The 23,780-nt window shown below is 39.1% G+C and overlaps 1 protein-coding gene across 2 annotated transcripts in view; it reads right to left on the bottom strand.

Annotated features, from left to right (window-relative positions):
* WWC2 (WW and C2 domain containing 2) overlaps window positions 1–23,780 on the bottom strand; it is a 184,594-nt gene that overhangs the window by 42,840 nt on the left and 117,974 nt on the right. For both annotated transcript variants that reach the window (XM_048847885.2, XM_048847887.2), the window contains exons 9-12: window positions 19,045–19,287; window positions 11,121–11,210; window positions 9,660–10,282; window positions 1,615–1,738 (exon numbers count right to left, since the gene is read on the bottom strand). In XM_048847885.2, coding sequence (XP_048703842.2) covers window positions 1,615–1,738; window positions 9,660–10,282; window positions 11,121–11,210; window positions 19,045–19,287 — 1,080 coding nt within the window. The remainder of the gene's footprint in view (window positions 1–1,614; window positions 1,739–9,659; window positions 10,283–11,120; window positions 11,211–19,044; window positions 19,288–23,780) is intronic.

Here is a 23,780-nt window from a genome sequence, read left to right as displayed (position 1 = left end):
GCCCTGCTCCCTCCTCGTGTCCAGGCCACCTGGCCAGTGGCTTGGCACGAGCAACTCTAAGGCCGGTAACTATGATAACAACCTTGCAGAACCTGCGTGAGTGTATGAATGAATGTGTGAAATAAATATAAATTGAATGGAATGTTATAGCTATAACTAACTGCTTACTATGATTCTTTCTGTATTCACAATAAATGTGGCATTTTGCCTTATCCCCTTTCATAAGCTCCTGCTGGTTTTTATTTTATTGGTGTAACATTATCTCCCCTCTGTAGGCTTTAATGTTTTACATTGTTTTGTTGTGGAGTGCAGTTAAGTTAAAAAAAAAATAAAAAAATTTACATTTGTAAGTTGCATTTTCACGACAAAGATTGCACCACAGTACTTGTATGAGGTGAATTGAAAAATACTATTTCTTTTGTTTGCCATTTTTACAGTGCAAATATTTGTAATCAAAAGTAATATATTTGAAAATGTAGAACATCCAAAAATATTTAATAAATGTAAATTGGTATTCTATTGTTTAACAGTGTGATTAAAACTGTGATTAATTGCAATTAATTTTTTTAATCACAATTAATTTTTTTGAGTTAATCACGTGAGTTAATCATGTGAGTTAACTGCGATTAATCGACAGCACTACTTTATGCACAAGCTAAGAATTACCTGTGTAAGTCTAATTCCACCCAAACCTTACATTAGAGAGGGACCAAGGAAGTAGTGATAAGATCTGATGAGGAACAGGCTTAGGTTAGACCTTAGAGTTCAGGCTGAAGTACAGATCCACAGCTTTAGGACAGGACTGAGTGGATGCTCCTGAGATGTTCTGGTAAGCTTTTAGCTCAGAATGGTAGAAATCTCACAAGACCTTCTATGCTAGGTTTCATCTGAATGGTTTTGTTTTGTCTTTTTAATTTGAGAAATTTTGAACCTACTAAAAGTTTTACCAGAACTTAATGAAGGCCCACTCCCTCTACGATACCATAATGCAGTGGTTCTCAACCAGGGGTCAAAGAAAAAGGTTGAGAACCTCTGCCATAATGTACCTTCATTTGCCCAGCAAGGAAGGTTATTGTGGCTGCTGCTGGAACATTTGAAAGAGGGATATTAGGTAAGCATCTCATTAACACACGCATCCTGAAGTTCTCAAACCTCTCTTCCCAGATCTCTTAATATCAGGTACACGCAAAAGTTGAGGTGAACACAGAAGATCCTAGAGACTCCCTTTAGTTTGTTTTTGTTTGTAATATTCTTAAAATTCTATTATCTGTGCTAAAGTTTGTTTATTGTTCTAAGAAACCTATAGTTTACATATTACATTTCTGCCTAGGACATACTTTTAGCAAGAGAAATCGGAATAGAAAACATTATATTAGAGCAACATGGCCAAATTAAGGTGCCTAAAACAATTTAAATCTAAACCTTAACTATAGTAGCACTGGTAGTCCACTATAATGTGCATGTTTCCTAGTTTATAAAAAAGTAAATATTTTGTTAATATACTTTTCTTTATAAATTAAGCTGCAAATGGGTGGATGGGCAGGACAGATATAATCTCCTGGGACCAAAGTGCACTAATTTCAGTCAAAAAGTCACACAGTTTCTTAAACCTACTGTTTTACAGAAGCTTCATATACACCACTGTCTCCAGCCACAGACTCATCAGACACTGCAGCAGATACACAAGTTGCTTTCTCCTCAAGCAGCTGACTTACCGCTCTTCTTGGTAAGTTGACACCTAAGCAAGGGAGGAAGAATAAACATTAGTTCTAGACAATTATCAGCAAGGTACCTGCACAGCTTAGAACACTGCCAAGTTGAAAGTGATGACCTGTAGCTCAATTTCATGGAGTAATTCTGTTCCACGCCACTGAACAGATAGAGGATGTATTACTATTGTCGCATATTCTAGTTAGGGGTTTACATATCTCAACTGATGAGCTTGAAAATGTATGACTATTATTCCCTTTCCAATCACAAGCTTCTCTCACCCTTATTCATCTTTATCTTGAGCTTTGAACCTACATTTCCAATTTTAAATTCTCACTGTAATAACATTTCAGCAGCACACAAAACCAGTCCTGACAACTACGCTTTATTAAAAATATAGAAGTGATATAGAAGCTTCAGGATTTCCCTCCTAAGAATGCAAACTCCCGTTTGGTTTAGCAAAGGAATGCCTAACACTATCATCAAAAACTTTTTACGCTAGAGAACCTTTAGCACCAGCTACTACTTAATTTTAACCTCCAAGTAATATTCATATGCTAGTGTCCTGCAACGAACACACAGCATTCATTGAAAGCATCATTTTACCATGCAGTAAGTTGCAGGCCTATGGAGTGAGTTTGTTTTTTAATTTGCAAAGGAGTGAGGATATTGGTATGTGTTATGCACACCTCCTGAGTCATGACTTTACATCTTGTTAAGATGTTAAAATTTTAAGGCTTCTGATTAGAGGACTGATTGCTACATTTCTGCTTTTATTTGTAGCAGTACGGATGCTTTTTCCTTGATGATAAAGTGCTCCCCCCTCGACTCATGCGAGGGATGAAGGTGATGACACGATTTATTGATTACCCCCAGGAATAACTACAGAAGCCTGCAATTGACTTTGACAATGACAGAGACTGACTGTGGAAGAACTTCATGGTTGCTGCCGGCAGGGATCTGTACAGAACAGTAAATCTATATGTACTTCCCCTACACACAGAAGTGCCTACAAGAGTCAAGTACAGAGGCACTTTATCTGCCGGGGAGTTTTGTACTGTAATAGGTGGCACTGGAAGCACCACCTGTAGTTAAATTTATCTGCTTCCCATTACCGAACCTTGTTTTTAGCTGCTTATAATACTTTGCCAAACTTTAACCATCCCGGCTGACATTTTCCATGCAAGAGGTCTGCCGGAGACTGAATTATTTTTTGAAAGTTTCAGCTAAAACAGGACAGCCATTTCCAAGAGCGAGATTAGGGAAAACCAGGTTTTGCCCACATTCAAAGAACTCTTATAACCATTTCACTGAGGCGCTCTAACACTCTGACGCTTTGGTGCATGAACTTGAATTTGGTGTGGTGTAGGGTGAGTGCCCTGGTGTCAGGCATGTGCCTTTTGCTGCTTTGTGAAAATCCACATAAATTAGACCAAATTATAAGCCGATTAAAAAAAAAACCTGCAGTTTGCACATGACCCATAAAAGCTTTTTAAAATTTGGCAGCTAAATTGTCAAGTCAGGTCTATCCTTAAAATGCTGCAGCACCGATGGGAGTTTTCCCATTGACATAATTAATCCAACTCCATGAGAAACAGTAGCTACGTCGATGGGAGGCCTTCTCCTGTCGACACAATGCTGTTCAAACCCATGGTTAGGTCAGTAGAAGTGCATTGCTTGGGGGGGGGGGGCATGCACGTGTGTGTGTGTGTATTTTTCACACCCCTGAGCAACAGGGTTATACCAATGTAAGTTTTACTTTAGACCTGGCCTCAGACTATTCCACCTGCACTGAGCAAGCTCTATGCCCTAGATGCCTAGCAGTTGATCAGACTATGCATGCACCATCCACATAGCTACTTAACATGCTCCATCCCAGGGCTAAGCAGAATGCTTCCTACAATTGCTCCTGCCAGCTGCAAGTGTCCTACAGAAAACAGCCTCATTCATTACACAACCCGATGCACTCCCTGAGCACCATTCATCCTGTGCACTGAATGAGGCAGGGGTCCTGTGGAAAAAATTGTACGTATCATGTAATGAAAGACTAGACTATCATAATGCAGGCTTACAAAGGGGTGGGGTTAAATTGTTTTTTGCATTTCCTAACTTTTGAGTTCTTGACTTTGCAACCTTAATGTACTTTTAATGTAGGCTTTTTAATTTTTTTGTGTTTTATATTTATACACACACGGCACTACATATATTAATAATAGGAAATCTCAGCATAAGGATTAACTCTATTTATAGCTTTTTAAAAAATATAAGTGCTTTTAGAATTAAAGATACAGTGGCACTGTCAAGAACGAGAGCTACAATTTAGGGCTTTTTTTGCTGACCTATACCTCTCTTCTCTGTATCATCCCTTCAAAACATTTAAAGCTATATTCCTTCAAATCAGCAAAACCAGGGACCTGGATTTCTCATTGGCCACTGTATGCCTCCCTTTCACATCTGTCTCTTTATTCGTCCTGCCCACTTGGACATTGTGAACAGCTAGAGTATCGAAAATAGAATAAAGTTAGTTGTTGAAACTAAGTTGTATTTTTTGAAAACTGGTTGTGACTCAACTGGCCACTGAAGAACTGAATTGAATCATTCCCCCAGCATCTTATATCAGATTCTGTGAGGCTTCTAAAGCAGACAAAACACTAAATTCCATTACACTGAAAAGACAAAAGAACAGCAAGAAGTAAAGGTAAAGTAAAGCTCTAATTTTGCACTTCACAGATTCAGAACACTTGTGCTTTAGAGCGTGTCTACACAGGAAAACTGTCGCAAAAAAAAGCCAGGGTGCGAGTTTAAAGCGCCATAAAGCAAGTACTGTACTAGCTCCCTATGTGGGCACCCTTAGCTTAGTCCACTAATTCTGCAATAGCTATTTCTCTGGGTAGACAAGTCCTTAGTCAACTTCTGATATCTCTTTCTGTGCATAACTGAAGGAGACAAAAGGAAGTCCCAAGTGCCTCATGCAATCCCTGATGGCTCCCCATGCTATGAACTGGAAAGTATTGAAACACTTAGCATGATAAAACCACTAAAAAAGATGCTGCAATATATTCATTTAATATTCAGATATTTTAATTCTAGCTTTCCTTTAAAATTTACCTTTTTGGGGGCTGTTTTTTCCAGGTGCTCCTTGCTGGTAAATTCTAGCCACAAATGACTGAGTCTGTGGCCCCAATTTTCACAGTTGGGCATATAAATTGGGCACCCCCACATTATGCACCTACACAATCAAATTAGTACTTAGATGCTCAAATACCTATGTCAGGCAATTAAATGACAATGTAGACCTGAAATGCTTAATTAAGAATCAACTGGATCACCATGTTGGCTACACGTTCTTTTAGAAAAACACAAATTATTGAAAAAAGAAAAGGAGTACTTGTGGCACCTTAGAGACTAACCAATTTATTTGAGCATGAGCTTTCGTGAGCTACAGCTCACTTCATCAGTGAAGTGAGCTGTAGCTCACGAAAGCTCATGCTCAAATAAATTGGTTAGTCTCTAAGGTGCCACAAGTACTCCTTTTCTTTTTGCGAATACAGACTAACACGGCTGTTCCTCTGAAACAAATTATTGAAAAATTTACATCATTATTTTGGTTCACAATAACTCTGCAGCTGGGAGATGAAGAATAGTATGAAAATAGCATTTATAGACCCAACATATGTAATGAAATGGGATTTATGTAACTAACTTCTGAAACTGTATTTGAGGATTCATGGAAAAGAGAAAGAGTTAACAGGTAATGCCAAACAATTAGGGTAATATCTTCTCCTGCAACACTGAATGGGTAGTGAGAGCCCTGAAATATGGCAATTCCGACACAACAACTTTTCACCTTTGATCACTAGAGCAAATCCACACACACAGACTACTATAATTGCTTGGACAGAAAGCAGGATGTGTGTCCTGGAAATTACATCCCCAGTACACAAAGGACATTGAGTGTGTGTTTATTTCTTCCTACCTGGACATCACTGGAAAGGCGGAGGATTTTTTTATTTAAAGGAAAGAGAAGCAGCCTAACATAAAATAAATAAATAAAATACACTTTCTGGCGAGACATTCTGTTGTGCCAGACAAGACGGTCCAACACAAGGATTTGATCTCTTGGAAGCATATGAATGCAACTGACCATAGCCTCCCTAGGTAGACTTTTGGCAATGTAAACCTTAGGTATGCTGAGGAATTTGTTTGTTTTTCTATAATTTATTTTTCTATATTTTTCATTAATAAAACTGGTTTTTAAGGAGAAAAATGCTGCCCATTCAAAGATTGCACGCTGTCTTCCAGCTCAGAGGAGACTCAGACTGCAGGTGCCCTCACACAATGGGGCCTGCAAGACACACAAGTCTCTAAATCTAAAGGTACTGCTCTTGTTCTGGTCTAAAAGGCAAGGACGGGAGGACCCTCTCCCAAGGAAAGTGTGTTGTGGACAACTAAAGCCAAGTAACACAAGACACACAGGGCCCGCCCACACTTTGACCTGGAGCTGTAATTTCCAATTAGAATAAATGCACATGCATTAGCTTTGATTGAGCTAGCATGCTAAAAATAGCTGGGTAGCTGTGGTGACCTAGGTGGCATAAGGGGCTACCTGTCCAACTAGAGTCTGGGGTGGGACTTCATTCAGGCCGGCTAATCTACCCCACTGCCCATGTGCATCACCACAGCTATGACCCCAAGCTGGAAATTACACCTCCAGCTCCAAGTGTGGATGTACCCACAGATACTGAGGAATAATTGTTACAGGTGATTCAAAAAGATAACAGATGATCTTGTGATTAAGGCCTAGGACTCAAGAGAATCTAGGTTGTGTTCCTAGCTCTGCCACACAGTCGTTGTATGAACTAAGGCAAGTCACAATTTTTAGAAGTGCTGAGAACTCAGTTCTCTCACAGCCTTCAAATAGGGCAGCAGGGGCTCAGCACTTTGAGAATTAGGCTCTTTAATCTCTGTGCCTCAGTTCCTCAATGGAAAAATGGACATAGTATGAGAAAAGATAAATCCATTACTCCTCCAACCAGGAGTGCCATAAGAAAAGCCAGAAGTGAGGTGGCAAAGTTTGCAGATGATACTAAACTACTCAAGATAGTTAAGACCAAAGCAGACTGTGAAGAACTTCAAAAAGATCTCACAAAACTAAGTGATTGGGCAACAAAATGGCAAATGGAATGTAAGGTGGATAAATGTAAAGTAATGCTCATTGGAAAAAATAACCCCAACTATACACACACAATAATGATGGGGGCTAATTTAGCTACAACTAGTCAGGAGAAATATCTTGGAGTCATCGTGGATAGTTCTCTGAAGATGTCCACGCAGTGTGCTGCGGCAGTCAAAAAAGCAAACGGGATGTTAGGAATCATTAAAAAAGGGATAGAGAATAAGATGGAGAATATCTTATTGCCCTTATAGAAATCCATGGTACGCCCACATCTTGAATACTGCCTAGAAATGTGGTCCCCTCATCTCAAAAAAGATATACTGGCATAAGAAAAGGTACAGAAAGGGCCAACTAAAATGATTAGGGGTTTGGAACGGGTCCCATATGAGGAGAAATTAAAGAGGCTAGGACTTTTCAGACTGGAAAAGAGGAGACTAAGGGGGGATAGGATAGAGGTATATAAAATCATGAGTGGTGTGGAGAAAGTGAATAAGGAAAAGTTATTTACTTGTTCCCATAAGAACTAGGGGCCACCAAATGAAATTAATGGGCAGCGGGTTTAAAACAAATCAAAGGAAGTTCTTCTTCATTCAGCGCACAGTCAACCTGTGCAACTCCTTGCCGGAGGAGGTTGTGAAGGCTAGGACTATAACAGGGATTAAAAGAGAACTGGATAAATTCATGGAGGCTAAGTCCATTAATGGCTATTAGCCAGGATGGGTACGGAATGGTGTTCCTAGGCTCTGTTTGCAAGAGGGTGGAGATGGATGGCAGGAGAGAGATCATTTGATCATTACCTGTTAGGTTCACTCCCTCTGAGGCACATGGAACTGGCCACTGTCAGACAGAATACTGGGCTGGATGGACATTTGGTCTGACACAGTATGGCCATTTTTATGTTCTTATAATAAACGTGCAGGGATGGCATAACACAACATACATCTCAACAATTGCAACAAAGCCAGCACCTTAGATTTGGTAATGACTGGTCACATCTTGGCAACTGGGATTTTAATAATGTTACGACTGTCACTTAGGAGGCATTAGGTATCTCACTGACAGGGGAATTACAAATATATATTATGACAGAAGACTGTAATCAAATGAAAGTCTCTCTTACATTGCATGCAGCAAATCTATATGGATGCTTCTTCTTTGCATAGCTTGAATGAGGAAAATATCCTTCCAACATTCAACAATTGTTGGGGTTTTTTTGCATCTATATTGATGTAATCCTCCATTTGTTGGCATCCTTAGTGGTATCTCCTCTGCACATTTTTTGCTGATTCTAGAATGGAGACAGTAACGCCTTCCTTGGGCCTTACAAACTAAAAGCATCAGAGAAAGACTCACTTTGCCACTACTGTCGGATAGATTCCTCCCACCTCCTTCCCCTTAGTGGGATTACTGCAAAGAAGAAGGAGGGATAGCTATGGCAGGGCATGAGAGATTTGGCCACTGCTCTATTGCTACTCAGGATTCCTGCCTTTTGACCTGCTAGTTATTGAGAACTGAGGTATTCATTCTGAAGTCACTTACAGTTCCACAGGATGCTCATGCAACCTTCTTGTGCCCTTTAGGTAGTGCCCAGATTCCTTGTTATTCCTCACAACTGCCCGAGAATGACTTTTTTAAAAAAAATGTTGGAAACTAAATGGTAGAGGATCATGCATCACATAGACTTTCAACTTTGAAAAAGTCAGCCTTTGACAAGGATTATTGTTCCACCAAATTTGGCTATCATCACCACTGTGCCGTACAGAGTTCTACAGTCTGATGAGGTCAGAGTGACCATGCTAACCAGATTTCAGAATCTGTTTTTTGAAAAATTAGATGTGTATGAGCTCTTCTCGTAAGTCACAGAGTACGTAGTAACAAGAGCAATAAGAAAGAAACCTAGGCTGGACAGCAACTTAACATCTTGGCCAGAAGATGGCAGTGCAATACTGTACACAAAAGCAACTCCCCCTTTCCTCTTCCCCCAAATCAGGGTCTGAACATCTCTCTCCACCGTAAAACTTAAACAAGCAGAGTTCTTCATACAGAACTGAAAAGAAGCATATTAGTACAGGATTCCCTAAACAGCCAATACAGTGGTTACTGAATCTCAACTATTAATTAGCTCAGTAGTGCAACTGCATGTTAATTGCCTCTCTCTGTTTTCTGTTGTTTTCATCCTTCTTGGGCAAATTTTCAAAGAAAACACATCTTTCTGGGCCTAAGAACCAAAGAAGATTATATATCTTGGTGCTTGTAAAAAATCCTCATAGAGTGCATGAATACATCAAGTATCTGGATAGCTCAGCCTGGACATTTTTAGAGTACATATGCACAGCTCAGTTATTTAACTAACCAAAAAAGAATATTTGAATGTCTTCAGTTTAAATTAACTGAATGGGAGTTGTACCGCTGACTTCAATGGGAGAAGAGTTCGACCAATGCTGAGATACTATTTTGGAAAACCAACAACAAATTATATTCTAAGGTAATAAAGAAGATAGTTGACTACTTACTAAAGACCTCACTCATCCTGTAAAGTTCATTGGATTGATTTCAATCTAAGTTGCAGACACCACACTTTGTAGGACAGAACCCTAAATTTAAAAATGTACATGTTGTTCCTAATATCTACTGATTGCCCACAAGCGCAGGTGTAGCCTGTCCAAATCGGTTATTGATCATATTAGAGGCAGACCTATACTTAAAAGTCAGGACCCTAGTTAATAATTTTTATCCATTCCATAGAGGTTTCAGATTACAATTATTTCTTTACCTGCATTTCCTTCACGTAAAGGTGACAAAGGCTGCCGAACACTTTCATTGCGATCTTTATCATCTGTAAGAGCTTGTGAGCTTGCTCTGGCTTCAGAGTCCAATGACATTTGATTCTCACAGAGACTGATACCTGCAAAATCACCAGGCAATTCACAGTCTTCAAAGTCTGTGATGAGGTGGTGCAGGGGGGAATCTTGGGCAGACACTGAAAATGCACCTTCCAAAACCAAAGGAGACCCTGGAGGGGACAAGGAAGAAAGGGAGGATCTTGAAGACAGTGATGTCACAGATTTGGGCGGCTCAGTCAATTTTGGAGGGTGGCCTACTGCCAGAGATCCAGAAGAGTCACTGTATCCCAATCTCCCATGGGAATTGACCACCTCATTTTCATGAATAGTAGTGATAGGCCCAGAAGGAATGTAACCACTCTTTTCTTGCAATATGAAGTCAAGTTTATACTGATAGTCCAAGTCTGTTATTTGATCGCCTTGGTTATAATAGAGATCCGTGGAGCTGAGGGAGTTTAGTGACCCCCTGCTGGATGTGTTCAGAGACCCCCGACTGGATGCCAGGGATCCCAGGCTGCTCCCTGAAGAGACAGATAATGTACTGGCGGAGAGACTGCAAAGACAGGACAAACAACCATTTATGTTATTAATCTACTATAGACCTGACCACCAGCACACAATAGTAAAAGATGAGGTCTGAAGGGGTGCACTCCTGGACCACAAAGGGGATGCTATCCCTATAACAGTGACATGAGGTATTTAAATTATAATCCTGTCAGGGCAGTGAATGGGTCTTTAAATCCTCTGTACAGTAGGCAGCCCTCTGTCATGACTATAAAATTAACAACAATAATGTAATTTCATAAAGTCAGACTTTAAAATAATGAATTACAGGGGAAAATGTCACTGTGATTATCATTGCAACAAATATTTTATTTCTGGAAAAAATAAGTTAACTGAAAAAAAGAAAACCAGAACAAACGGTTTACATTAATGTTTATGAAGATGTCCATGCAATGAGGCTCAGTCGGTAATAAAAGCTGACGGTCGTGCAGTCAAACTTATAGATATAGTCATACTCAAAAAAATCCCCAAGGATTTTCATTAGGAACAAGGGTTTTTTGGAGACATCTCATGTACTAAAAGATGGTTGCCAACCATTTTTTAATCTAAGCAAGAAGATGCTTTGCTCTCTGCTTAATTATAAAACGTGCAAAAATCCATTCTTGTACACTTACTAAAGTTATATAGATACAGCAGATTTGCACAGAGAATGCTAGAAGCAACTGCACCTATGTGTCTTGCCACAATTATCAAACAAACTTGTTTCAGTCTCCAGCTAGCAGAATATCTAAGAATGAAGTTCAGACATATTCAGTTCTACTGCACCACAGCTGAAAACCGGTCTTTATTTTTTTCTTGTTAAAACATAATGTAAAATGCAGCCTTACCTTTTAAGCTGCGAATACAAATAAGTAGTTAACTTTGTAGTTTCTTCAAGTTTCTGAACCAACTCTTTTCTTCTCTCTTCCAATTTCAACCTGGAAAAAAAAAACTATATTCAAGTATATAAAGACATTATAAAATATACAAGACACAAAGTAAATATGGAAGAATATTTTACAGCTAGGAAACAAAGCTAAGGCCTCCCACTCCTCCTTATAACCATTTCCTTCCCCTTGCTTGTCATTGCTAATCAGTTCTGACTCTACTTGGTCTCACCCTAGCTTTCAACTACATTGTACAGGCTAAGATTCTAAGCAATTTAGAAAAGGGACTGTGAAATTTAAGGCACCACACAAACTTGAGTCATCATACAAGTAATAAATAAGATCTGTATACACACTATACAGAGAGAAATGTCATGCATGCAAAGAGAAAGAAAAAGAATGGGGATAGGAGTTTGGAAAACATCCATAACTTAAAAAGTGTAAAAGCTGTATCTATTGCATTTTAGCAAGCTGTATATTGGCTACTTATCTAATACAGTTCCACCAAAAAAACCAAACAAACCCCAGGAAACAGGAAAGCAAATATTAGTGTAAATTCTGAAAATTTAAGAACTCTGGGGAATACTGTGGAAAAAAAAGAAAAATGGAAGCAAAATCACTAGTGTTTGTCTGCATGGAGACTTAGCAAGCAGCAGGCCAGGGAGTAAATCTAACAGCTCACCAGCTTTGTGCAGCAACCTGCTGCGTGAACACTGCTACTGGGTACAGTAAGTTCCGTTGTGCACTTTGACTACTGCAGTTTGAAACAGGAGTCAAGAGAGAGTCCCTTTGTACATCAGATGCTTCATATATGGATATAGAAAAATATCTGATACCCCAAACAGGATCCAAGTTAACAAGTAGGTTTAGAATTCAGAGATGTTGGATAGTATCTAGGAGTCCAGGACACACAGTACTGCATCCCAAACATTCCAGTCTTTGCTTCATAGAGTCACAGAAGTTAGAGAGGAGACCCCACCGCACCATCCAGCTCATCTTAATCCCAACGTAGGACTGTTCCCTCCTGTACATTTGTCCAGTCTAGCTCTAAAGATCCAAGTGGTGAAATGTGTTGGTTTCTTTTGGCTGACAATTCAACAGTCCGGCAGATCTGTCAGAAAAGCTCTTCTGACAGTTAGACTCCTGTTCAGAATTTTACCTTAGCATACCATTTATTGATCTCTTCAGACATAATGCTAGATACATTGTTATCTCTTGCTGGAGTTAACTAATTCTCTTCCATAGTTGTGGATTATTATGTTCCCCATTAGCCGTTGCTCAGTCAAGTTACACACAATATTTCTCAAGCACTTGATCTGAATCACAAGTATTAGCCATTTTAAAAAAAGAAGTTTTAGGCTTATTTCAGAAACTTTCCCTTTAGACTCCTCACTCAGTACCAGCAGGAACAAACCAACGTTCATATGCAAATACAGCATACACATTCAAAGATACTATACCTGCATGAAAAACAGATTATTACACTCGGAGGGTCCCAGGACTAAGCCTCTTTAGTGGCACCAATACCATAGGGAGGGGTTAAGGCCCCAATTCAGCAGAGTGTTTAAGCACATCCTTGCTCAGCAAAGCACTTAAGGAGAAGCCTAACCTTAAGCAGATGCTGGGTAGGGATGGTCCCATTTAGTGTCTTGATATTGCTGTTGATAGTCTCTCAAGGCTCCCAAGTTAAACTCTTTTACTTTTTCTGCTGCTTGTTATAATCTATGATTTCAGACTCTTTCCCCCATTTCAGCCATTTTGTAATTTTTCAGTTCTTTCTACAGTTATTGAACTACAGTTTCTCCTGTTTTTCTCCCCCAGGCAATGTTAATCTTCTATTAATATTTTTGTGACTTTTTAAAGGTGTCTTTTCACCTTCCCTTGTGGAAGCAGCAACTAGGTCAGGAAGGAGGTGCAAAAATTTGTAACTTCTGAGTTACCAGAAACAATGAAGACTAGAGAATATGCGATAAGAAGCCTTTTGCTCTTATCAGTGTCCCTTACTCATATACCTATATTTCTGTTAGCAAGGCTGTACAATCAGTTGAAAATGAAATTTCCTCTAAATCAATCTACTGGTACTTCTAAGATTTCTCTATTATATTTAATGTAGTTCAGTCACTGGAAATAACATTTGATTATTCTGATTTAATGTTAGTGTTAAGTGAAATTACATCTAATTTAGAATGCTATGTCAATTCTGTCGCTAAATCTCAAAGGTTTCAATGATAAGATGGCTGAGTCACAAATAGAAGTTGACAGCATAAAATCACTATCAGGAGTACAAGACTGCAATAGAATATAAACTAAAAAACCTGAGACTTTGGGAAATTTTTTGAAGTCATGCAATATTTATATTTTAGGTATTATTTACATCAAAGGGAAATCGACTAACTGATAATGCTTCATGTTTATTTAATTCATTTACTGGATTTAATCCTCCTAGTCACTATTTCTAAACTTTTTCATTTCCTATTAAGTAATCTTTAAATATTCCTTGCTACTGGTACCATATGCTCAGCCATTGTTTCAGCAATGATGGTAAACAAATCTCGAGTCAAGTCTGGAAATCTAAAGGGAATATTCTTTTCAGTGATAAATGAAGTCAACAGAAGTTTAACCCATGACCTCAGTGGAGCTAGGATTTCATCCCAAGTCTGATGCAAATAAAGTAAGCATAGTCAAAAGAAAGGTATTTCTTGTTTTAAGAACATGCTGTATTTTCTGCATGCTGTATTTCCTGCTAAATGTATAATAGTTTAAAGACAAGAAGGTTTTGGTTTCGGACTATGATTAGGCCAAGGATTTTCTGTAGCCCTAGTTACATAAAATGATGGCCAATTTGCAAAAGTAGTAAAGGGGAAAGCATTAGCATCCTATCTGAATGATTTGCACTATTTTAAAAATATTTATTTTGTGATTATTAATACATCATGTATTGTTAAAGCTCATTGCCAAAGTGTTAGGAAATCGAGATACAAAAGGAGCACTTAAAGACGATAAAGTCATCGCAGAGAAACTAAATGAATTCTTTGCTTCAGTCTTCACATCTGAGGATGTTAGGGAGATTCCCAAACCTGAGCCAACTTTTGTAGGTGACGAATCTGAGGAATTGTCACAGATTGAAGGAGGTCTTGGAATTAATTGAGAAACTTAACAGTAACAAGTCACTGGGACCAGATGGCATTCACCTAAGAGTTCTAAAAGAACTCAAATGTGAAATTGCAGAACTATTAACTATGGTTTGTAACCTGTCCTTTAAATCAACTGCTGTACCCAATGACTGGAAGATAGCTAATGTAATACCAATATTTAAAAAAGGGCTCTAGAGGTGATCCTGGCAATTACAGACTAGTAAGTCTAACATTGGTACCAGGCAAATTAGTTGAAACAATAGTAAAGAATAAAATTGTCAGACACATAGAAGAACATAAATTGTTGCGCAAAAGTCAGCCTGGTTTCTGTAAAGGGAGATCATGTCTTATTATTCTATCAGAGTTCTTTGAGGGGGTCAACAAACACGTGGACACGGAGGATCCAGTGGACATAGTGTACTTAGATTTCCAGAAAGACTTTGACAAGGTCCCTCAACAAAGGTCCCTCAATCTTACGTACATTAAGTTGTCATGGGATAAGAGGGAAGATCCTCTTGTGGACTGAGAACGGATTAAAAGAAAGGGAACAAAGGGTAGGAATAAATGGTAAATTTTCAGAATGGAGAAGGTAACTAGTGGTGTTCCCCAAGAGTCAGTCCTAGCACCAATCCTATCCAATTTATTCATAAATTGTCTGGAGAAAGGGGTAAACAGTGAGGTGGCAAAGTTTGCAGACAATACTAAACTGCTCAAGATAGTTAAGACCAAAGCAGACTGTGAAGAAGTTCAGAAAGATCTCACAAAACTAAGTGATTGGGCAACAAAATGGCAAATGGAATGTAATGTGGATAAATGTAAAGTAATGCTCATTGGAAAAAATAACCCCAGCTATACACACACAATATGATGGGGGCTAATTTAGCTACAACTAGTCAGGAGAAAGATCTTGGGAGTCATCGTGGATAATTCTCTGAAGATGTCCACGCAGTGTGCTGCGGCAATCAAAAAAGCAAACAGGATGTTAGGAATCATTAAAAAAGGGATAGAGAATAAGATGGGGAATATCTTACTGCCCTTATAGAAATCCATGGTACGCCCACATCTTGAATACTGCCTAGAAATGTGGTCCCCTCATCTCAAAAAAGATATACTGGCATTAGAAAAGGTTCAGAAAAGGGCAACTAAAATGATTAGGGGTTTGGAACGGGTCCCATATGAGGAGAGATTAAAGAGGCTAGGACTTTTCAGACTGGAAAAGAGGAGACTAAGGGGGGATAGGATAGAGGTATAAAAAATCATGAGTGGTGTGGAGAAAGTGAATAAGGAAAAGTTATTTACTTGTTCCCATAATATAAGAACTAGGGGCCACCAAATGAAATTAATGGGCAGCGGGTTTAAAACAAATCAAAGGAAGTTCTTCTTCACTCAGCGCACAGTCAACCTGTGCAACTCCTTGCCGGAGGAGGTTGTGAAGGCTAGGACTATAACAGGGATTAAAAGAGAACTGGATAAATTCATGGAGGCTAAGTCCATTAATGGCTATTAGCCAGAATGGGTAAGGAATGGTGTTCCTAGGCTCTGTTTGTCAGAGGGTGGAGATGGATGGCAGGAGAGAGATCACTTGATCATTACCTGTTAGGTTCACTCCCTCTGGGGCACATGGAACTGGCCACTGTCAGACTGAATACTGGGCTGGATGGACCTTTGGTCTGACCCAATATGTCCATTCTTATGTTCTTAACTATATATGTGTTTTTGAGACAGTCTGATAGGTTGTACTTTAAAAAACAACAACTTATTTTCAGAAGTTAATTACACAATCTGTAATTTCTACAAATGTATAAATAAAATAAAGAGATTTAGAAGAGACTTAAAATAGCATTAAGAAAAATATTTTAGACCTGATCTTCAGCTGCTAATAAATTGATATAGTTCTAGTGAAGTAAATGGTACTATACCAGTTTACATCAGATAAGGATCTGACCCTTTGTAAAAAAAAACCAAAACAACAACAACAACAACAAACCCCACAAAGAACAAAAATATTTAGTGTGATTTAAAGGAATGCAACTGAATTATCAGGAGAACTTCTGAAAAACTTCAGAGAATTTTCTTAGTCTTTTTCCACAACAGAGCAGAAATGTGAAAAAAAATTATTAAAGAGCCATTTTTCTAGACTAAGGACAGTTCCTTCACGTGAGAAAGTTTTCTAATTGAGTGGGGCATTACCTCAAAATGTAGCAGCTTCACTTCTTCTGCCCCCCACGCCACCTTCTTCTCCCAACGTGATCTGGACATGGTTGTAGATGCCAAACACAAGACCTTACCACCATTTTGGAAGCAGTAATGAAAGGACAAGGACACAGAAAAACAATTCACTAGATAACTCCCTCAAAGACCAGACAGTCTACAATCAATCAGGGGACCTTTCCTATGGCCAAAGAAATAAAGGAACTCGCTACCATAAATGGAAATCAAGGAGAAACAGCAGGGGGCCCTTTTGATAGTTCCATAACTAGGAAAAATGGAATGCTATTTCCGTGCAAACCAGACAGAAACCTACCGTATTCACTGAAGATTATAAAAGAAGACTGCAATACAGCCACACTGCCATTTGTTGAAGAAAAGATGGGTTTTCTGAACTGGCTGCTCCCACAATCACTGCAGGGGTGATTCTTTTGTCCTCTGGGAAGTAACATTCGGAGGTTTGACCATTAATTAAAAGAGTTTAAAAATTCAGGAAAGGTTCACCTTTGAATCTTTTTACAAAATTTAGAGTACCCTCTGAGTCAGCAAGAGATGCAACAAATCTAGCTTAGTGTGAAAAGAGCATATTTACTTTGGAGGTATGGGATTTAGTTAAGTTATAAAGGTTACAGGTTGAGATTCATTATAATGTTCAGTCAAGCATGAGCACCCTATCTTCAAGTACCACCTACTGGTCAGAAGACAGAATACCAGAACTGCTGACGGCCTCGGAAGAGACACAGCATTCTGCCATTCTAGTTAGAGGACAGTTTGTGGAGGGACAGAGGGAAATGTTAGTCCAGAATGGGTCACCAGCCAGCCACACAGTAAACGGAGTCCTGGAAAATATCATCATCACATCTCTTCTTGATAGCAGAAAAAAATGTAACTTACTTTTTTATTATACTCATGTAAATTAAGAATCTGTCTTATATGTGCACACACCTATAAGCACAACATTATCTTTAGTGATAAACATGCAAATTCAGACACAGACTAATAAATCAACTGCTAAATCGTAGCATAAGAACCAGGATCCAGTTGTTACTAGTTAGCCTACTTATCAAACCCTTGGTTTACACTCTTTAATTTGTTATAAATGTGATTTTATGATTCTTCTTTTTTCTATTTATTACTTCATCAATGGATGTTAGAGGGCAACACATCTCTGGTAACTTAATCAGAGAGATTACTAACACAGCTGGTTAATTTCTTCCTTGGAAATTTAGTTCCATTCAAACACATCTCTACATCTATAAGGCTCTATGCACTTCTAATTCTCACATGATTCAGGAATTATTCTTGAGACTGTAAATATTACTAAACACACCCAGCATGCTGGCTCTCTTCTGAGGTAACCCCGCTCTGCTATACTTCCTTCCAAATTGCCTTATTTTTCCTGCCAGCCCCTTCCCACAAGTCTCCCTACATCCTATCCTCAAACCTAGTCTCCTTCGCAAAACTAGACTTCCTGAGTGCAGCACAGATAGTCTTTGCCTGCTCCCTCCATTGAAGGGTGAACTGTATAAAGACGACAAAGTTTTAACATTTTAAAACATCAAGTCAAATCTTCCTATTCAAAAAGTCAAGAGGAAATTTTTTCAGTAGTTTCATAAGGCTGAGATCACCCCTAACCTGCTTCTGTGGATAACTGAAACAAACCACAATTTAAAGGATTGAAAAGGGTGTAAATCAAACCTTGCTTAATCTACCCTTTGCTAATATACAATTGACATAATTTGCACACAGAAATGGGAAGTGTCTTCTCTACTCAATGATTTAGGGCTCAAATCAATCTAGCTCCCATTGCCATTCACTTTAATGGGACTCTGAGCAGGATCAGACCTTTGACAGAGTGCTATAGTGAAAGTCTGAATATTGACTTCTTTATTTCTACCAGACATACTACAGTGTATTTACTAACGCACGAGAAAAAAATCCCCAATAAAATTTACATCCACCATTGTTTAACGTAAGTCGTATTTTGTGACAAAGTTTCCATTAATTTTTTCAAGCTCTTTCTCTAGCTGGCAAAACTCAGTATGTTGCAGTGGGCATCTTATTTACTAGTGCAAATTAGTGAAGTTCTGCTGCAATTGCCTTCTTCTGAGCTTAAAGCAGTGACACATCTGCATTATTTGTGTAATGAAACCCAGCGAGAGATTTCAGATGTTGCAACAATCAAATAGCTAGAGTTCAAACAGCTTACAGCTATTATCTGAAACCAGTGAATGATGTATTGCCCTCCTGATGGTATGTTGACATTCCTCAATTATCCAACATCTGTCATAGGCATTTTAATGCTGGTAACAAATGCAGAGCAACCGATACTGCACAACCGATACAGGGTGTGTGTTTTCTTTCATGATACAACAGGATCCTCTGCGTTACTCTTAGTGGAATAATAATAAATGTAATTATGATCTGCACAGAACAGTTACTGAAGGAAAATGGTCCATCAAGGCACAGCACAGACCTGCAACAAGTACAAAGGTTAAACTGCAGATAACAGTACTTAACATTAGCAAAAGATGAAAACGTACCTCTCAGCAAGTGCTTGATTAGGAGTGCTTTTCACAGACAGCAGCTCTTCTTCCAGCCTCTTTCTTTCTGCTTCCAGGTGCTCTAGCTCATCTTGAGTGCGTTTGCGCGGTGTGACAAATTGCAGTTCTTTTAAAAGCTCTTCCTTTTCATTGATCAGCATCAGTTTTTCCTTCTCAATATCCAGTGCTCCAGGCCAGGTCTCACTATCTAATTTAGATAGTTCAATCTTTAAGTTTGCCATGCTAAAACAAAAAAGATACATGTATTTGGGTCTGGCATACTGAACAGTTCCAAAGAATTGGGAGTGCAAAATGGAGACTTTATAACTACCAACAAAGGTGCGTGACATGTACATACCAGGATATAGATTTTGCACAAAAAGTTATGCTTACAATTAATGTTGCTTCACGAAAACATAGGAATTTTCACACTGCATCAGATCAGTGGGCCATCTAGTCCAGTAGCCTGTATTTGTACCAGATGCATCAGAAGGTACAACGAACCCCATTCCTTGCCAATATGGGGAAGTTTCTTTCAAACACCAGGCAGTTAATGACTGGCTTATGCCCCAAAATGTGCTCCCTTACACATTTATTTTTTTTTATTCATATATGGAGGCATACTAAAATGTGAAGATTTATGTCTTTAAAATGTGAACCTCTTTCTCCTAAAGTGCAAAAGCTGACTTAAAAATACAGTTTACAGCTAGAATGTTTTAAAAACATCAGTCTGCTGACACTGTAGAAGCACTGGGTAGACCATGGAACCAAGAGAGGTACCCAGCTACCCTAAAGTGCTAGAGGCTGGTTAAATTGCAGTAATGGAATATTTGTACAACTTTGTGACATAACGAGCATGATATCTGGGCACAAACTCTAGTGGCAAATAGATGAATGAGTCTCAAAGGATGAAGGAAGTCTTATCACCCTTCTGAAAGGTAAGGTACCATTAACAGTTGCAAGCAAAAAGGAAAGGGAGATAACATTTTAAAGGCTGGGTGAATTGTCAGAGGTGCTAGACTGCAAGTCTTCTGCTTATTGACAGAACAGATATACTGTAGTATGTCTAAGGGCGGGTCGAAGCTTCCCAACATTATCCTGCTAACATGACTCAACCCTGACTAGGAAGGACTACTTCTAGTAGCTCCCTCTCCATAACCATTCAGTCCTCAACCTCTCTGCTGAAACTAACGGGCACAAATTTGTATTGTGGCTTTTCGTTACATAGATACAGAAGCCCACTGGGAGCTTCAAAGACCATCAAACTTACATCACATGGGCCACATAATTACTGGATGGGAACTTTCAGTAACTACCAACATGAGCTGGATTTCAACAGACCACCTAGTTCAAAAGCTGTTTATCCCACCCATTAACATTTCCCAGAGCCATTCAGCACCTCTCCTCTTCTAGACTGGGAGAAGGTCAGAGCAAGGGAAGGTGAGAGAGAAGCACATTGCAGGATAGCTCAGGGTAAGAAGCAGTGAGTGTCTTGTCATTGTTAAATAGATGTGGGTCAGATCCTCAGCTGGTGTATCAGTGTAACTACACTGACTTCAATGCCAATTTACATCATCTGAGGATCTGGCCCATATAATATTTCACAAACAAGAGTAAATTTGTTATTCACAATCTCTCTGCAGTCTGGAAAGACCCAACATCAGCTGTTCTTTAGCTTCAACCAGAAAAGCCATAAACAACTGCCTCGATGTACTGGAAAATTAATAATCAAAATGCTAAATAAGCATGATATTATTAGCGTCACTGATCACAAAAAACAGGTCTCTCAATAACCTGTCCGCCCCATTACTTAATTCAGAAATCAGAAGGACAAACGTGGTTGAATCACAAACTGAGATCTTGGAGATTTCCTCCCCACTCCAACCTCTATACCAGCAGCTTAAAAAAACCCCACAAGTCAGAAGCATGATATTTTATAAAACAACAATGAAACCAAAGTTGAACACAGTACTTTAAGCTGCAGTATGAAGTCAGTAACCAAACAACTGGGGAGACTGAAAAAATAAACTGTTTAATTTATACGTAAACATATTTTGGAGCTGCTCAATATATCAATTATTTATATTTAACATTCTGTTAGGGAGGAGAGACTTGTAGGGAAACCAACTGATTGGTTTCACATTGAGAATGGGATGTAGAGACTTTCATCTCCAAGTCACTGGTTCAAATCTAGCTAACCTTGGTCGCGTCTGAAAATAGATGCTGCTGACAGCTGTTTAATGGCTTATGGGATGAGTTGGTGGTCTCAGAGCTTTCTCTGATGTAGCCAGCTATCCACTATCATAATTGGCACCCTTGTTAACAGTCTCATCAGAGGGGAAAGGGATTAAATGGACATGAAAACTGAATTACCCTCTCACCCTCTGAGGCATTCCCCACTTAACCGGGTCAAGGCACATTAGTAAGAGCTTCACCACAGATAGCATTGCTCATGCAGTACCTGCTCTCTGTAAATAAAGATTCAAAGCCGGGCCCAATTTGTGAGCACCAAAATTCACTTGAAGCATTGTACAATAGTTTAAAAGTGTTTATCTGCTGTAGTTGAGGCCAGTAAAGCTGACTTTTTGTAGCAACATCTGAGTTTGTCCCACAGGATTTGCTATTTTCCCTAAATGCCCAAGTGTATTTAAAGCCAAAGTTCCATCTGTTTAAGAGAGATTTTTCTGGCTAAACAATATGAATTAATTAATTTAATTTAAAAAAAAGCAAGTAGCCTTTTGAAAAAGAAAATATTTTCTTATACTTTCCAAATTGGGAAACCCATTTGAAAAAGTGTTTTTTCCCTTGCTTGACTCTTCTAATACAAGACAAGTGAATCTCACACATTTGACACTTCAGAAAGAAGGGTCATACTTACTACTTTTATAATAACGATTATGGCTACAGTAATTGGCCTGGGAGATGCTGTGATATGATTATGCATTGAGACTGAGGACAAACTGGTTACCTTCGTTCATTATTTCAAGATACAGGAATTTTATCAAAAGCATTCTCTAGTCACTGATAAAACCAGAATGTCCCTTCCCTTAAAAGGAAGCCTTTAAATGTGTTCTGTCTTTCAGGAAGTCTCATTTGCTTCCTATTAGAACTGAAAAGGATGCAAATTACTGGGTTATTTCCAGAATGTCTCCATTAAGCTACAGCCCAAATTCTAAACAGAGATCCGTTCAATTAAAATGACATTACTAAAATGTTCTAGTTATAAAGAAGAAATACTTGGAAGTTCAAAGTTAAGGTTTCATAAAAACCTTAAATCTGACCCAAATCCCATATGTAATAGAGGAGAGAGCTAGATCTGATGGTGCAGAATTATGTATTCGTATTAACATATACTTTATATGGTGGGTTTGGTAGACTGACACAGTCAGTGTTTTTGGTCTACATGGACAGAGAGAAGATGTGAGATGCCGTGTTTCTTGACACCAACACATCGTTGAAATGGAGGACAGCATATGTTTAAATTAACGGTCCTTATGGAAAGGTGCTGTCTGTTAGTATCTACAGTACTGGATGGTAGTTGATGTTATTTACATTATGAACCAGAGCCAAAAAAATCATACAACTTTTGATACTGAGATAACCTCCATAGCCCTGTCTCTTTACATTTTTGCAGACAGTACTGATTTACTGGCAAAACCAAGTATTATGGTCTATATTGGAGATGTGGTTGAGGTACAGTTTCCCAATAAGATGACTAGCTGTTAGGTGCTTATATGGGGAACAATAAAGGTTGTTTGTGTAATCTCCTGCCTTTTACTCTTAAAAAAAGTTACGTTTTAATTTCTAGGACTTCAAATGTCTCCTCTTCCATCCCTGACTGCCAAAGTTATAATGTTCTCATTAAATTGATATCTACTGTGGCAAATTACCGGCACTACTATGATGGGTCTTGCGCTTTCTCTTCTTGGGTGGGGGTTCAGGGCACCGTTTCTTGCCTCTGAACTGGGGTATTAACTGTCCCACTAGTGTCCTAGAGGAGGGGAGTGGACAGGGAGGGACCTGGGCCCGCCCTCTACTCCGGGGCCCAGCCCAGGGGCCCTAGGGATAGCAGTAAACCACTAGAACTAGCGGTTCCCTCCCCTGGGCTACTTCCCTCTCCTGCCCTTCAGCTTCTGCGGCTTCCTGCCCTCTCTCTGCACAAACCAGGTGTCACTTTACCTAGGGTCTTGGTCTTCTTAGCCCACCACAGCACTTCTCCAAACTCTTCTTTGCTTCCCTCCAAACTGCTCTCTGCTCCAACACCAATCCACTCTGTTTCAACTCCTCCAAACTGCTCTTCGCTCCAATGCCAATCCACTCTACTTCAACTCCTCCTCTTGTCTGATTGAAGCAGGGGGTTTTTATCATGTGACTGGCTTCAGGTGCTTTAATTAATTTATAGCAAACTTTCTTCCCTCTACAGGGAATAAGGCTCCCTTCTAACACTCTCCTGCTGCCCTCTGGCCATGCTGTATCACACTACTTACAACTTTAACAGTATCTCAGATCTCATTTTTGTCTGGGAATTTCCTTAGTTCTTTAGAAATTGAAACTTCAATGTGAAAAGCCCCTCTAGGCTTCTGTGTCTCTATAATGAAAGGAAAAAAGTCCCTTCATTGGGTGAGGTTAATAAGATTGGTTTCTGATAAAAGCCTTACTTCAACACACCTATTTTATGAAGAAGTACCAGAAATAGTATCAACATAGCACAACTGGAACACGAGTTACAAGTGACC

The sequence above is a fragment of the Caretta caretta genome, chromosome 4 (genome assembly GCF_965140235.1).
Source record: "Caretta caretta isolate rCarCar2 chromosome 4, rCarCar1.hap1, whole genome shotgun sequence".
NCBI classification, from domain to species: Eukaryota; Metazoa; Chordata; order Testudines; family Cheloniidae; genus Caretta; species Caretta caretta.
This window is presented reverse-complemented; position numbering and strand designations above follow the sequence as displayed.